The sequence below is a fragment of the Notechis scutatus genome, chromosome 4 (assembly GCF_049901735.1).
Source record: "Notechis scutatus isolate UNSWTSFEM ecotype Mainland chromosome 4, rNotScu1.2, whole genome shotgun sequence".
In the NCBI taxonomy this organism is placed as follows: domain Eukaryota; kingdom Metazoa; phylum Chordata; class Lepidosauria; order Squamata; family Elapidae; genus Notechis; species Notechis scutatus.
The window spans coordinates 130,149,415-130,165,560 of NC_142012.1; the positions used below are offsets into that span (position 1 = coordinate 130,149,415).

Genomic DNA, 16,146 nt, shown 5'->3' on the forward strand with positions numbered 1-16,146 from the left:
AAATACAGCTGTCATAACATGTTTTTAATTCTTGCCAGCATTTTATTCTTTGCAGCTCTATTCTGGGGAAAAAATGAGCTGGACTGAGATTGATCCTCTAATATATTTTTTATTGAAAACAAGAAGGTGGCATAGTTATATAAGAAATCAGTTCCTGAAAAGTAATTCTGTGTCTTTTAATATCAAACAAATCAACAGACAAATGAACAGCAATCAAAATAATAGAAAACAAACAGGATCTGAAGGAACTTTAAATAGTTGAACAAAAGGTTGATGAACTTGTAAAATGAATAAGGAGGCAGCACGCACTGCTGCTCACCAGCTGCCCAACCCCATGGCTCTGGCGCGGCCCTGGCAGGATGAGCGGAGGGTCCAGCGGGAGGCGCCGCTGAGCTCCGCCAGGCCGCGCCAGAGCCATAAGGGTTGGGCAGAGCTGGGAAAGTGAGCCACGGGTGTGTGCGTGCCTCCTCCTGCCCCTCGCAAATCTCGCACGGGCGGGCCGCGGCTTCCCCCACCACTCAGCAAGCAGGAGGAACCGGCTGCAGCCCTCTCCTCTGCAGCGCAGATGTTGACCTTGCGGGAGAGAGAGGGAGAGATCCTCTCGGCGAGCGCCTTCCCCCGCAGCCCTCCGCACGAAAGGAGGACCCGCCGGTAGGGAAACCGAGCCGCGGAGGCGCTCCGTGCAGGTGCCTCCAAAGGTAGGAAGGACGGGCTGGCGGGCGCTAACCTCGCCTGCTTCTCCCGCGTCGGGCTAAGGGTGGTGGCTGTTTCCGCTGCGAGCGGCTCCCGCCTGGCCTTTCTTTGAGGTGGAAAAGGTCACTGGGCTGAAGGGACCGGCGCGTCAGAGGCGCGCAGTGTAGGGAGGTCGGGAGGAACGGAAGAGGCCCCGGGAAATTAGCTTCCCCACGTTATGGGCTGCCCTCTCGGGCAGGGGAGGCTTTGTAAAATAATTCCGCTTTACCTTCAAAGCAAAGGGAAGACGGGCGGCAGCAAGGGAGAAGGGAGAAGCAACGGTGGAAGGTCTCCCGATATAAAGTGCCCCACCAACGCAGGCAGCACCGTATCTGGGCATGCAACAAAAGTACTTCCTAAGAGGCCGCCTCCGCCGCACCGCTCCAAGTGGGGGGTCGCCTTATACGGCAAGTATATAACAAACTCTATATTTTGAGTGGAAATGTTGGGGGTCGCCTTATACGCCCAGTCGTCTTATACGCCGGCAACACGGTATGTGAACCAGAGTTATTTTTCTGGCTTATGCCTGCATGTGTATCTATCTGTACAGGTTGCATCTTACTGTGAAAATCTATGGGGTCTTTGATGCTCTCTGATGATGTTACCCAGTTTGGATAATGAAAGGTCTGCAACTAAATAACAAGCTCAGAGAGCACCCAGGACCTCTCACTTAAATCCTAAAATACAAATATTCTCCTTTATTAGTACTGTGAAAATCTACTCACTATAGAGGGCTTTCATTCTCCCCCTTCCACTGTTTTCTTTATTGTTCAAAGGCTGGGATGTTTAATGACAAAGTGAGGTGGAAGAAGTGAATTACTCAATATTGGATGGAAGTTGTCTGATTGAACAGAAATTTACTCACACAAGTTTATGCTGCTGCCTAGTTTTTCCCAAGCTTCCTCTTTCACAAAAGTTGTCAAGCATATATCCCTGCCCTTTCCTGTAATTAAATGACCTCAGGTTTGGAGGTCACCTAGCAAGTTGCATTGGGGAAAAAGGGGTGTGGAACTGCCTTTTCTATGTATATTTTCACTTTTTGTATCTAAGGGATAACACATGTGTGTGCCCTGCAATCTGAAGTGTCTTTTCCAAAACTCAATGACCACAAAATTTTTATTTATTTTAGGAACCCAGTCAATAGAAGTTTATAATAGTAATTCTACTACACAGTTATTTGAGATCTCCTCTGAGAAAGGTAGGTGGCTAAAAACAAGTAAATAACCAAATAAAGTAAACAACCAAGCTCAGAGAGCACCAAGGGCCTCTCATTTCAATCCTGGGCTACAAATATTCTCCTTTATTGGTACTGTGAAAATCTACTCACTATAGAGGGCTTTCATCCTCCCCCTTCCACTGTTGTCTTTATTGTTCAAAGGCTGGGGTGTTTGATGACAATGTGAGGTGGAAGAAGGGAATTACTCAATATTGGATGGAAGTTGATTGAACAGAAATTTATTCACACAAGTTTGTGCTGCTGCCTAGTTTTTCCCAAGCCTGCTCTTTCACAAAAGTTGCCAAGCTCTTATCCCTGCCCTTTCCTATAATTAAATGACCTCAGGTTTGGAGGTCACCTAGCAAGTTGTATTGGGAAAAAAGAGGTGTGGAACTGCCTTTTCTATGTATATTTTCACTTTGCATGCTGTGCAATCTGAAGTGTCTTTTCCAAAACTCAATGACTACAAAATTATTATTTATTTTAGGAACCCAGGTGACAGTAGAAGTTCATAATAGTAATTCTACTCCACAGTTATTCAAGAATATCTCCTCTGAGAAAGGTATGTGGCTTTATAAAAACAGGCTGCCTTAGTAAAAGAGAAATTAGTTTAAATCATACTATATTAGACAGCTGGCATTACACAGTGCTTGTATCAGAAAATCCTTATTTTATATCTGCATATTGCTAAGAAATCACTAGCTGGTTTTAGCCAAACTACTCACTTTCAGCCTGAATTCCCCTTTCTGTAATATGACAATAATGACTTACTTTATAGACCAGTCGTAAAGCTGACAAGAAGTAATGTACGTGAAATGCTTTCAGTAATTGAGAGCACTATATAAATTAACAGTACAGTACAGCACAGAAAAGAAGCTGATTCTAAGCAATTCCTCCCTTTTAAAAATTTGGTTCTAAAGATTTATAGGTAGCCTATGTTTCCCAATTAAAGAAACGAATTAGCTTCAAACTAATTTGCAAATAGATTATTAGGGCTGTACTCCTTCTCATTAAGAAATCAATTCTATGAGATATGAGCATATTCTAAGTGGTCCGGGGGTCCCTGCTCAACCATCATGGATTTCGATGAAATTTTGTGTGAACATGCACACATGTCCCCAATGAACATTGGTAAAGTGTTACATTTGCCAATGCAATACTTGCACAGACATAGTCATTTGTGTGACCCCATACTGCAGCCTTCTACAGTATGACTGTGAGGTTCCAGCAACTTTGAGACATAATGTTGTTGACAGAAACAAAATTTGACCATCTTGTACAACTTTTTGTGCTCTATTAAACAAAATAATAAATACATTTTCATGAGCAATCTCCATCTAGAGCAAAGTTGGCCAAAAATATTGCGGCTCAAAAAAGGTTAAAGTTTGGCTTTTTATATTTCCCGAAGAAAAGGTATGATAAACGTGAAAATTTGTGCATAATCACGGAATTTCCGGTTTGTCGGCTTTGCGAGCGGTAGGGATTCGCGAAGCTGCACGATCCCTGCCGCGCTAGCCATTTTTGGGGCTCCGATCCGAAAGAGTGCGGAGCAAGGCTGCCCTGCAGGGGCAGCTGAAGGTAGGGGGGATCCGGAAAAGGGTTTGGGGGTGCTGCAGACTCCCTCCCTGGCTGGCAGAACCCCCTTTTACCAAGACAGTGCAGCGGCGGTCCGTAATGGCCGCCACAAAGAAGCCGGCAGCTGGGCAAGTATGCGCAGGAGGAAGAGGAGAAAGTTTTTAAAAGTGAAAGTCTTCTTGATCGATCCAGGACTCTAAGATATATTTAATTTAATTCCTGAAAATGATGGCTTTTTGGATGATTCTTTCCACAAGAGAAAATAAGCGGCAATTCTGAGGTGCTGAAAGGAAAGTTTACTCTCCCCCCCGACGGAATTAATAAATGGATATTGAGAAACCTGTTTTTTTTCAGATAAAACTAGCTTTTTGGGACAAGTCGGAAGGAAGAGGACAAAAAATATATTTATCTGGTTGGATTTTGTTGGAGGAGATGCCTTAAGGATTTGAAAACAGAAATAAAATCTTAATAAGGCTTCAAAACACAGATTTGAATTTTCTTTTTTCCTTTGTCTGATACTACCCCTGGAAGAGAAAGGGGGAATTTTGGCTTGGCTTGGATTGATTGAGGATTGTGGACTTTGGGATTGTCTTAGTTTTCTTTTGGAATATTTTGGTTGGTGTGAGAAGAAAGAGGGAAAAAAGAAAAGAAAAGATCTATAATGGCTTTTTCCTTTGAGGAACTGAGGGATGAATATGAGCAAACAAAAGCAGCCTGTAAAGATGGTATGGAAAAAGCTTTTCTATTTTTAGAAATGGCGTTGGTTAACTATGAACAGACAATACAGATGGAAGCAGAAGAACAACAAGAAGAAGATGAAGACGCCATCTTCAATGAATCCCAAAATTCATCTAAGAAAGAAGGAAGGAAGAAAGCGAGGAAAATGAAGGACTTAAGATCTAAAAAAACATTTAAGAAAGAGAAAAATATGATGCAAAATAAATACAATGATAGCAAACAAGAGAAAAAGGGAATACAACAGAGAAGGGATGCCGGCAAGACAGAGGTTAGAAGAAGGGGGGGTAGGAAGATTTGGTGGGGGAAGAAAGAAAGGGGAAAGGCGGAGAAAAGCCACAAAGTTTTAAAATTAGATGGGAAAAGAGGAATCTTTTTTAGGGATAATGGGTAAAGCATAAATTTTCTTAAAAAAGATTCTGCAAGGTACACAAGATGGTATTGTAACATTTGTATTAGAAATAGAAAATTAGAATGGCTTAAGAGTTAATAAGAAATTAAAATGTTGATTTTTAAAATGTAATAAAATATTGAAGGGAAAGGCAATGAGAATGCTATAAGATTTATTATTTAGATTTATTATTTAACTACGTATTTAGGAGGATATTATGTATTTAAACATTTTTGATTTTTTACTCTGTTTTTATTGTTACTAAAAGTAAAAATTAGTAGATAGAATGTACCAAGCAGAATCAAATTGGGTATTAGGTGTTATTTTAAATGTTAATCTAATTAATTTAGGGAGAGGATAGAAAGGCATCATACTCTGATTAGTGATTTCAGGAGAAATTCTTTTTTTTTTTCATTATAAGGAATGAGATAGAGGGATAATAAAGGATGGGCAAAAGATACAAATATAATGATTTAAATTAAGATGGATTGAATAAGATAGAATTATGAAGAGTGAAATGTGAGGAGAAGTTTATATAGAAGATACAGAATGGTAAACAAAATAGGTAATGATCTGTAAGATGAGCATGAATATAATTAAAGCCCATATAAAGAGAGGTACCTGGGGCCAAGTTACTTTACTAAAAGATTTTTTATATGTATGTTTGTGTCTGTTTATGTCTTTGAGAGTATTGGTGAAACCTTGTAGAAACATAGAAAGAGAGTGACGATAATCAAGTCAGAAAGAAATAGATGAAATAATATAGAAATGTATTGTATAAGATAAGGTTTTATCTGACTTGTTAAATCTATAATGGAAAAAGGTTCAAATATGTAATGGTTGATGATGATTTGTTTGTTTTTGAAATTAATAAAACTTGCTTAAAAAAAAAATTGTGCATAATCACTTAGCAACACAAGGTTTTCAAATATAAAATTTCATTCTCCTACTGCTTTTCAATAGTTTACAAATTGAATGTAAAATTGATATTTTCTGTAATTTTTATATTTTCAGCCCAATTTCACAAAAAAAGGCTGTCTGGAAACTCAGTTAAATTATTCTCATTAGAAACCCTCTAAAAAAGTAGGGTTGGTTTTTTGTAAACATCCAAATCTGACCCTGCTTTCTTCATAAAGATCAGCCAAGATTGATTAAATACTGCAACCTATAGATCCCTAATTTAATAAATAAGTTGCTTCCATTAAAGAAAAAGAAAAAGAAAACATTGAGTTGCGTAAGAAGTGCCTTTTTACTTGGCAAATTTTAAATGGACACTACCAAAAGCCCTTGTTCAAACAATACTGTTAGATACTTTTTATGGGGTAGAAGAAATACAGTAATTGCAGATATAGTCAACAGTAAATGTTTTCATTAAAAACTATCAGTTCAATGGAAGAATGATACAAAATGGATAAGATTATGATGCCTAAGCATTACTGACAATTCTCCATTTGGTCAAATCTGCTTTCACCTATAGTTAATGATACTTAAATTCATTATCAGTTTTTCAGATGTTGTATCCAATATCATAAGAGAAATTAATATCCTAGATTCCCCACATTCCCACAATAATGTTATTTATTGTAAGAGGAGAATTTTGAATTAATTCTAGCTTTCTAATTTTGGTCAATTGGACATTCCAATCACATCCAATTTATATTCAATCAATTTCTTGATGCTTTTCTATTGTGATACTTGATAATTTTAAAAAAGAGGTGGATAGATTGAGAGGGAGAGAAAAATATCAAACATTAATATCAATCTAAGTAAAACAATAGGCCCATTTCAGATGAAAATTTTGCAAAGCTATGACAAAAATAGTGATTATATGATCAACTCCTTGATATGCATACTCATGGAAAAGTATATGTTTTTGTCCCAAACACTGCTCAACATCTATTATTATCGTGGGGAAAGATTCTGTAGAGACTGTAATAGCAAAGAACTCCAATAGGTTTTTCAGCCTGGTGTTTTCTGGTTGTGTGCTACCAAATCTTCTACAACTTTCCAAGCTAGCATATTAGAGTATGCATTTTTCTGTCTATCCAAATTGTTCATTTTCTTTTCACAATTTCATAGGTTTTCAAGTGAAACCCCGCCCACCTGAACCTAAAGATCAGCACGGTAACTATATTAACTATATACTATATCCCATTTCTACAAGGCTGTGTAATTAATTTATATACTTTAGTAATTCAGCAAGTCTTTTTTTTAAGTTTATCAAAGTATCTCAGTAAATTATGGTTTAATCTGTTAACAGGAGCTGTAGAAAATATTGACTAATGTTTTATTTAAATTAGGAAACCTGGTCTTTTGAGCTTTTTTAAAAACCCTAATATTTATTAGAATGTTCCTCTCAATATATGAAATGAGCAGAAGTAATATATGCAGAAGAGGGAGAATTCTTGGCAGAGATGACCAATTTAAAGGTATATTTTTCCCTTTGATTCCCTCTAATTCTTTTCTGCTGGTAATGAACAAAAGTATGGTTCTCAGTGGACAAACTTGTGCTTTAAAAATTCCAGTGTTGACAAAGTCAGCATTCAAACTTTGTTCTATTTTGCTGTGAAATGGAACTCTTGGGATCAGGAAACTGGAAATATCCATTTTGGCCAACAACTCTAATCCCCTTCATTGCAGGGATCCAAACTAAAGTATCCCTGACAAATACTTGAACACACCCAAGAAATAGAAGATACCAACTCTCCAGATTGTTGACTCCTCTGATTCTGCTGTTAAAAATGTTTTACATCCCAATTTGCCAAATTAATACTATATCCAAAGTTTTTGGCCCAGGTTATCATTGTTTCCTTCACAGTTTCTTCTTTATTTATTTATTTTATTTGGTTGGTCAATTGGTTACAAGATAATAGGTAAAAGATAGTTTTGAATACATGGATACATATAAGAAAAATAAAAGAAACAATAGGACAGGGACGGTAGGCACGTTGGTGAGCTTATGCACGCCCCCTAGGTTTTCTTTTTCCAGTTTATATCTTAACAAATATTTATACATTTTGGTAATCATCTTTCTCTCTGGCCACTGTAAAATTTTATCCAAATCTTGTTGGTCCAAATATATCCCATACTGTTCTATGTCTTTCTTATATTTAGTTTGGAAGTGTAGGTATGGCCACCAATCTATTTGTGTTCCTTGTAACACAAGCTCCTGCTTAGATTTTAATTTTCCTTGTTCATCTAATAGCTCTTTGTGTCTTGTTTAGATCTAAAATATTCAGGTATACCATAGATTCCATGGTTGACATCCAGACTGGGATCTTTGTATAATGGTTTCATTTTAGTTTTTCCCAAACCCCTAGTAATGTACCTCTAATTTGATGTTTTCAGAAATACAAATGAAATTTGTTTTTCCCTTCCCACATGAACACGTGCCAGCCAATCTGCAGGGCATGTCCTTCTAATATTAACATTCTTTTATTCTTTAGATTTACCCAATCTTTAATGCATGTTGCTATTGCAGCCTGATAATAGAGATTCCAATCTCTCCACCACTTCATCTAACTTATTAACAAATTTGTTGAAGAGCTCAAGGATTGAATGTTATGGCACCTCACTCAGCACCTTATTCCAGTGTGATGAGGAACCACTGATGATCATTCATTGAGTATGATTTTAAGGCAGCTACATATCTGCTTAATTTCACTTAATTCAGTCTACTCCTAAGTAGCTTATTAATCATTATGTCATGTGATATACTGTCAAACACATTGCAAAAATCAACATGTTACATCTTTAGCAATACCAGAATTTATTTTTAAAAGATAATGCTAGTTTGATAACACTTGCATTGACAAAACTATGCTGACTTTCAGATAATTACTACACTATTTTCAAGATGCTTACAATCTGTATAACATCTGCTTTAGCATCTTCCATATTGAAATCATTCACTTCCATACCCCCTTTTATTTTTTCCAACCAACTTTTTCTGTATATTTGTCTATTTGTGTACCAGCAGAAAAATTCTCTGAACACAAATCAGAATGGGATCAAATATGGCAGGCACAGCAGAAAATGTCAGAAAAAGAAAAAAATGAGCTTGTAAATGGGTCAGTCCAACCAGGAACTATAGAGAACGTGAGCAAATCCATCATCAGTTCAGCCTTATGTCAAAGACTCTTGGGCAGTGAATTGGAATGGTGCCAAATATTTCCCCTTCTCCTGGCATTTGTTGCCTGCCCTGTGCTTTTTTGTGTACAAATATGGATAAGCACACAAACAACTGAGGAAAAAAGCAGAAGCATGCACACATTCATAGGAGGCCACACAATTCATTATTACACTAGAAAAAAAGAAAGAAAATGCCTCCTATGGCTATTTATTGCTGGTAAAGGAATTCCATGTATAATCTTTGTTTTCCCTACCTCGTTGCAGATAGAGACAACATCCACTGTCTTCCAGTTGTCTGGCATCTTACCAGTTTCTTGATATTTCTTAAGATAATACATATAGCTTCTGCCAGACCATCTGCAAATTCTCTCTATAATATGTTGCTGTTGCTTTACAGGAAACTCACAATAGCAACTCTCAAATCAAATGAGCTACCTATAAAAGTGGAAAAAAGTTCACAACTTATTGTTCATCTTTGAATTTTGCCTGTATTTAGTGGCAATAAAAAAGCTCCCTGATAACCCAGGAATGTATATTACTTACAGAAAGAATGTGAGACATTATGTCTTGAAGATTTAAACTTGTTCCAAATAAATGGACATTCCCCGATTATGTTTTTTCTCGATCTTAGTCTTCCCTCTTCCTCCTTCAGCCTGTTCTTCCCATGTGTCTGAGGGAAGATATAGCAATAGCACTTAAACTTATATACTATTCCATAGTGTTTTATAGCACTTTCTGAGTGGTTTACAATGTCCATATATTGTTCCCAATCTATGTCCTCATTTTGCTGCCTTCAAAGGAAGGCTGAGACAACCTTGAGCCCATCAGAGTTAACTTGCAATACTGCATTCACCATACCCAGTTGTGAATGAACAGAGAGTCAAAACAGGAGTTGTGTGTTTCTGCCTTTTATTTCATGTTAGGTTTGATTAGTTAATTTTTAGTTTGGGTTGGCAAGTAGCATTTGGCCACTTTCTTCACTGAACAACTGTTACAGTTATTTTATTTTTATTTTGAACATGCCTGAAAAAAAAAATTGTCTGTGTGTTTGTTAGCCTCTTTTGCCAACATCAGCTGTTGGCTTGGTTACAAACATGGCACAAGCACTGTGGATCACAACTACAGATTCAGTTGCATTTTTATTTTTTAAGACATCACCAGGAAAATAATTTTGTTGCTTATTTGTCCATTCCTAGATTTTCAAATTATTTAAATGGTGTGATAGAAACACACACACACACACACACACACACACACACACACACACAATATTAATCATTACTTATGGTTAATTTAATATTTTCTTGAAAAGAAGTCACCAGAAATGGAAATTTATAATTTAGGTTTATTTACATCTGTGTACAGGCTGAGCAAAAGAGAATTTTATAGTATTAATAATAGATTTCCATTTTCCACTAAAGAAACCAAAGCATTTAATGGTAAATATCAAACCTTCCCTTTATTTTTCCAGTTCTATTAAATATGAAAAGAAAAATAGGATAGTCTGATCTTTTCTGTTCATTAATCATTAGAAGATGATGGCCAAATTTAATTCATGCAACAGCCTGAATAAGAACTTTAATTCCCTTTAATTCATTTTTCAATGGAATAGTGACTACTTGAAGTCAAGAGGTAAGATTTTCGGGTGCCGACATAAGAAAGTTGCACTCAGAAGCATCTGTAGCCATCAAGAGAGACACAGCAGAACGGTCGCTTGAGGCTCATTCAGATTAACCCCAAATCATTTCAATATTCTCAAGACTAATAACTTGTCCTCTTCCCTATACTAGGCTATAAATCTTTCAGATTACAAATGAATTCATTTATAAATGAATAATGATGTAAAAGACTACCATACTCCCTGTTGATTAAAGTTGCCATTGAAATTAAAAATAAACAGCAATTAGATTTTTTTAAAAAACCAAAGGCCCAAGTACATTTCCAACTAAAAAAACTTGCAACGATTAAAATAACATAAGCTTTAGCTAAAGCTAAAGACTTTTTCCCTGCTCTATCTTTTACACACATACATACAAATGCTTTTGTTTCTCACAAAGATACAACTTTCTTAGATCTTCTACACACACACACACACACACTGTATTTTTGATGTACATTGACAATATGCTCTAGCAGCTACAGCCATCAGATTTGTATTGCAAAAGTCCAAGGACATGCAGAAAATGCTCTTTGCCATCACCTAAGTCAGTGTTTCTCACTCCCAGTGTGGACTTCAGCTCTTGGAATTCCCCAGCCAGAAGCCTGGGAGTTGGAGTCCATGCATCTTAAAAATTGCAAAAGCTGAGAAACACTGACCTAGGAAAGAGCATTTTCTTCATGTCCTTGGACTTTTGCAGTGAAAATCTGATGGCTGTAACTGCCAGAGCATTATAAAAAAAGAGACCATAGTGTCCATCTGAAATTTTGCAACCCAAGACAAAGAAACAAAGCAGATTTTAAAAGGCAAACAAAAGTTGAGTCTGTCAGAGGAAAGAGATGGATGGAGAGCAACCTTTTAAAAAATGTCTGGATGCTGTTATAATTTCAAATGCTTTGCAACCCTACAGGAGACCCAATGTAGAACTTAAGAGAGCTTTTCATGTCCCTAACCTTTCCCAGTGCTACTTCTGTAGAATTAAATTCCTTTACATTTGGTGTATGTTTTAGTTGAGATAGAAAATAGTAAGATGGATTTTTAAAACTGGGATAGACAGTGCCTGCCAGAATTTGATGTGGCCTTTGTTTGTTCAAATGGAATAATGTATTCATTTAACTAGCATATGGCATTATCATACATGGACTAGTAATATATATTAACATTTCACCTAGATTAGTAAAACACAATAAAATACAATTGTTGAAAAGATCTATGTTCAAATACCAATATCTAGGCCATCTAACCATTTAAGTGCAGCATAGTTTATATTTTTTTAAAAACACATTACTAATGCACCAGCAGCCTGGTACAGAATTCCAGCTGTTGATGGTATCTTTATATCATTGAATGATTTCTTGTGAATTCTGCTGCTGTTTTGAGCCTTTTCAGTTATAGCCTGACAAAGAGCAAAACAGACCACCAGTTTAAAGAAAGACCAAGCTCCCAAATGGTAAAAAGTAATTTTCAGAAATGTGCAGACTAGGAACCTCTTAAATGCATAAAACTGCTTTACCTCTCTTTAGGTTACTGAAATAGCCCTCTTCCGTAAAAGGCCATATATACAAACAAGCTTATTAAAGAGACAGATGCCTGGTGCTGAGTGTTGGTTGAGACAGACAGATGGCTGCTCAGTTCATTAGGCGGCTCACAGGTCCATCTTTTCTTGCTTGAAGTTTTGCCTTCACTCACTACAGCCTAGAAATGAGGTTAAATCCTAAACTATCCTCCTGCATTTGCTATAGCTTCTGACACAAATCTTTTCTTTGGCAGCATCTGTCCTTCCCTGTAATCTCAGGTACAAAAGAAAGTTGTCTCTCTAACTGTATATATGGAATAGTGTAACTCTGGGAAGCTCCAATCTGAAATAGTGTATTACTGCAGTTTGCTCTACATAGGGCTGTCACCTGGAAATTTCTGAATAAATTATCTGAGTAAAGATGTTTGAGAATATGGAAGTTCTCCCAAGGAATATCTCCACTTTGAAAATTGCAGTGGTTGCCAGGTGATTGTCAGCAATCCAAGGTGCTGAAAGCTCTACATATCTCAGGATCAAGATTTCTGTAGGACTGTCTGTTCCCCATGGGCTCTGCCTGTCCAATGAAATCAAATATGGCAAACCTACACTGGCTCTTTTCTTTTAGGAACTCCATTTACCGAGCCCAAGGAGTTGGAATAGATCTTCTAGATTTCATCCTGCTATGTTTTAGGGAAACCATTAAATCTAGGCTTTTTAAGATAGCTCTGGGAGGAGGCTTTGTGTTAGTAGGGCACTCCCACTTCGTAGTATATTTGGATGGGGTTTGTTGATGAGCATAGTTTTCTTTGCAATGTTTGATTACTATGCTTTTTGCTGTTACTTATATTATTTGTTATACTTACCAAAATATATTAATAGTTAATATTTTATTTAAAGCAATACAAACTATTTGGAGTTCATTATATAGGAACTGCATATGACCCCCAGGTACTATTCAACTCAAATGAGTGTTTGCTAATGTACAATCTTTCTTAAAGATCAACTCCCTCCCATCCACTCCAACACATAACCATTTTTTAATTCAGTCCAAATTTTTGGTGATAGATAAAATTCATATGGGAGGACTGGGGTTTTAGGACAATTTAAAGTTATTTCACAAGATCACAAGATCTTAGGAAAAAAACATTAAAAACTCATGATATGAGATAATTCTCAGGATGGCTATTATCTAAAAGTAGCGTGGAACTTATTTATTTATTTATTTATTTATTTATTTGATTTGCCAATTGTTTACAAGATAATAAGTATAAGTGTATACATAGTTGTGAATACATGAGATGGGTACATATAAGAAAAATAAAAGAAGAATAAGAGAAACAATAGGACAGGGACGGTAGGCACATTGGTGCGCTTATGCACGCCCCCTACAGACCTCTTAGGAAAGGGGTGAGGTCAATAGTAGACAGTCTAAGGTTAAAGTTTTTGGGGTTTGGGGAAGAAACTACAGAGTCGGGTAGAGTATAACTCTTAACTTAACTGTTGGATTAGATTATGTGTGTTTTTACAAGTCCAACACAGGTTGAGTCATGCATCAAACAAAATCCTTGCTACTCAGAAATAAAGTAGAGTAACAATCAGACCAACAATCAAATAAGCACTACCCCAATCAAGAATCTGCCAAAGACCCATCAGTAAACAGCCCAACTAAAGCATGTCTATTATGACCACTCCCACTCAAACAGACAGGCAAGACATCAGAATATAAACTGACAGCAAGCAGCACTCATTATTAGCACTAATGTTGTTACCTAGTTAGGGTAATGAAACATTTGCAAGAAAACAAGCAAATTCAGAGGGCACCAAGGACCCTTCACAAAGTAGAGCAGTTAGGTAAATAAGAAAGCAGAGTCCCTGCCTTCTTTATAAAGTTGTAGAAATCACCTAATCTGAGCAGTAGGTGTTTTCCTACTTCTGTATCTACTCTGTATCTATAGTAGCACTTACTTGATGCAATACTGACTTTATACTAACATTGTAAGACATAACTCCCATCACCTGACTCAATTCTGCTTAGCTGACTTCTAACCTGAATAAATATGAATGATACTATTTGCAGACAAAATCTCACAAGTATGTCAGCTTGGGAGCAAGTTATCTAATCTGTTTTGCCCTAAGCAAGGCCACTGAACAAGAAACTGCATATATATTAAGTAGAAAGCAGTATACATTTGCTTCACTGCTCTTATTGCCAGATTGACCCAATACCCTTGCTTGGTCATATTTGTGCCTAATTCTCTGCTATTACTGCTGCATCTTTAAGACTTGTTAGTTGTGTTATTTAGGATTTTACATAACATTTTATTGTGTTAACATAATACAGTGAGCTAAAAAAAACCCAACCCTGAAGTATAGAAGCCCTTATTATCATTCTAAATTAGATTTACTAGTTTGTTGGCTTGTTCTTTCTAGAATAATTAAACTAGGGAGATCAATTGCAGAAGAAGGTAGGGCTTCTGCATCCGGTCATCCTAATTATTCCTGATTGCATGTTTATTTCCAGCTTATCCATGGGACAAATCATGCTTAAAATCTATGCCTTTGGACCTGAAGCAATTTGAAAAATTGGATGCATATGCAGAAAAGGTAAATAAATTCTGAAAGTAATAACAGCATGCCTCAAATATTAGTATTTACTGCATTGCATAGATTCTGGTGTTAATTATTTCCAGCAACATTATCGAATTCATGTGGAGTCTAGTTATTTAGTTTTCTAGCTATTTTAAATTATGCTGTTGTAGTTATGCTAACTGCTTTATATATACAATATATTGTTTTTTCAATAATTGTGTTGTATGTCCAAATTAGTAGCATGTTTGATAGTTAGTCAAGAGTTATAGAGCTGCTAATAGCCAAACTGATAATCCAGATACTGCAATCTATTGGTTGCAATCTATCGCTTCAGACAAGTTCCACTTGAACAGAATATAGTATACAAATGATCCATCTGAGAGCTTTACTGTATCTGTATTTGTGCACCCATGTTGTACCTTCTATTGTATACTGATCTCATTCTTTCACAATTATCTTTTTTTTAAAAAAATTATTGCTTTTTAAAACAAACATAAACAAACAAAACATAAAAACATCAAGTCATCTTCCATATATATACATACAGTGTGCCGGTTGGTTTACAAATTGTTTTGTGCTTCCATTTTGTAGTCTTCAATTACAATTACATTGTATATAATCTCGTATTTTCAATCAAATATTAAATACATTAATATCATTATTAATCAATCATTTGACTATACTTTTATTCATTCATGTTTTACAAAATAATCATATTTTACTTAATTTGTTTTATGACAGCTAATATTATCATCCCAAATGTATCCTAGAATCATTTTGTAGATATAATAAGAAAAGAATATATCTTTATATATTTATTATTTTCTAAGAATCTACATATTTCATTACCATGTTTTATTTTCTAACATTGATAGAATAGATCCCAGATTTTATAAAATTGTTTATCATCTTGTTCTCTAATTTCAAATGTCAATCTACTCATTTCAGCACTTTTTCTTCCTCTATGTTTTGGAATCTAAGATAAAATTCTGATCTGTCCATCTCCCATCTCAGCATACCACTTTTATCTTGTTCAACCACAGTTAATCTGTTATCGATGTCTCCAATCTTCTTGTCTCTTTGTTTATCTTCTTCTTCAATTTTTTGGAGTCTCTCATCATACTTCATCATCATTTGTTGGATGTTCTTCACTTTTTCATCAGTTTTCCCTGTTCTTTGTTCAATGTTCTCTATTCTCTTTTCAATATTCTCTGATCTTGTTTGAATATTTTGAATTCCTTGCATAATCATCTGCAGGGTCACTTTTTCTTGTTCTTTTTCTTGCCTTAACATTGTCTGTATTGAACGTTGTCCTCCAGATGGTGGAGAGGAAGAAGTAGAAGTTGAGGAACCAGGAGCTGTTAATTTCCTACTCATTTTGAGCAATTCAAAATCTTCAGGTTCTTCTAGACCTTAATCCAATTGTGAAACAACCAATTGCAGTTCCAAATAAAAATAGTAGGAAAAAAGAAGCCAAATAGTAATAATAATAATAATTTTAAAAAAATTTCTTCAGGTTCTTGTATACCTTAATCCAATCGATTGATTAGATAACAGTAAAAATTCAAAAATGAAGGAAAAGACCATAAACACACACAAAAAAG

General features: G+C 36.0%; 1 protein-coding gene across 1 annotated transcript in view; it reads left to right on the forward strand.

Moving 5' to 3' along the window:
* KY (kyphoscoliosis peptidase) overlaps positions 1–16,146 on the forward strand; it is a 53,524-nt gene that overhangs the window by 11,702 nt on the left and 25,676 nt on the right. Inside the window, exons 3-6 of the mRNA XM_087964920.1 lie at positions 1,862–1,930; positions 2,436–2,510; positions 6,729–6,773; positions 14,475–14,557. Of these exons, the coding sequence (XP_087821046.1) occupies positions 1,862–1,930; positions 2,436–2,510; positions 6,729–6,773; positions 14,475–14,557 (272 nt within the window). The remainder of the gene's footprint in view (positions 1–1,861; positions 1,931–2,435; positions 2,511–6,728; positions 6,774–14,474; positions 14,558–16,146) is intronic.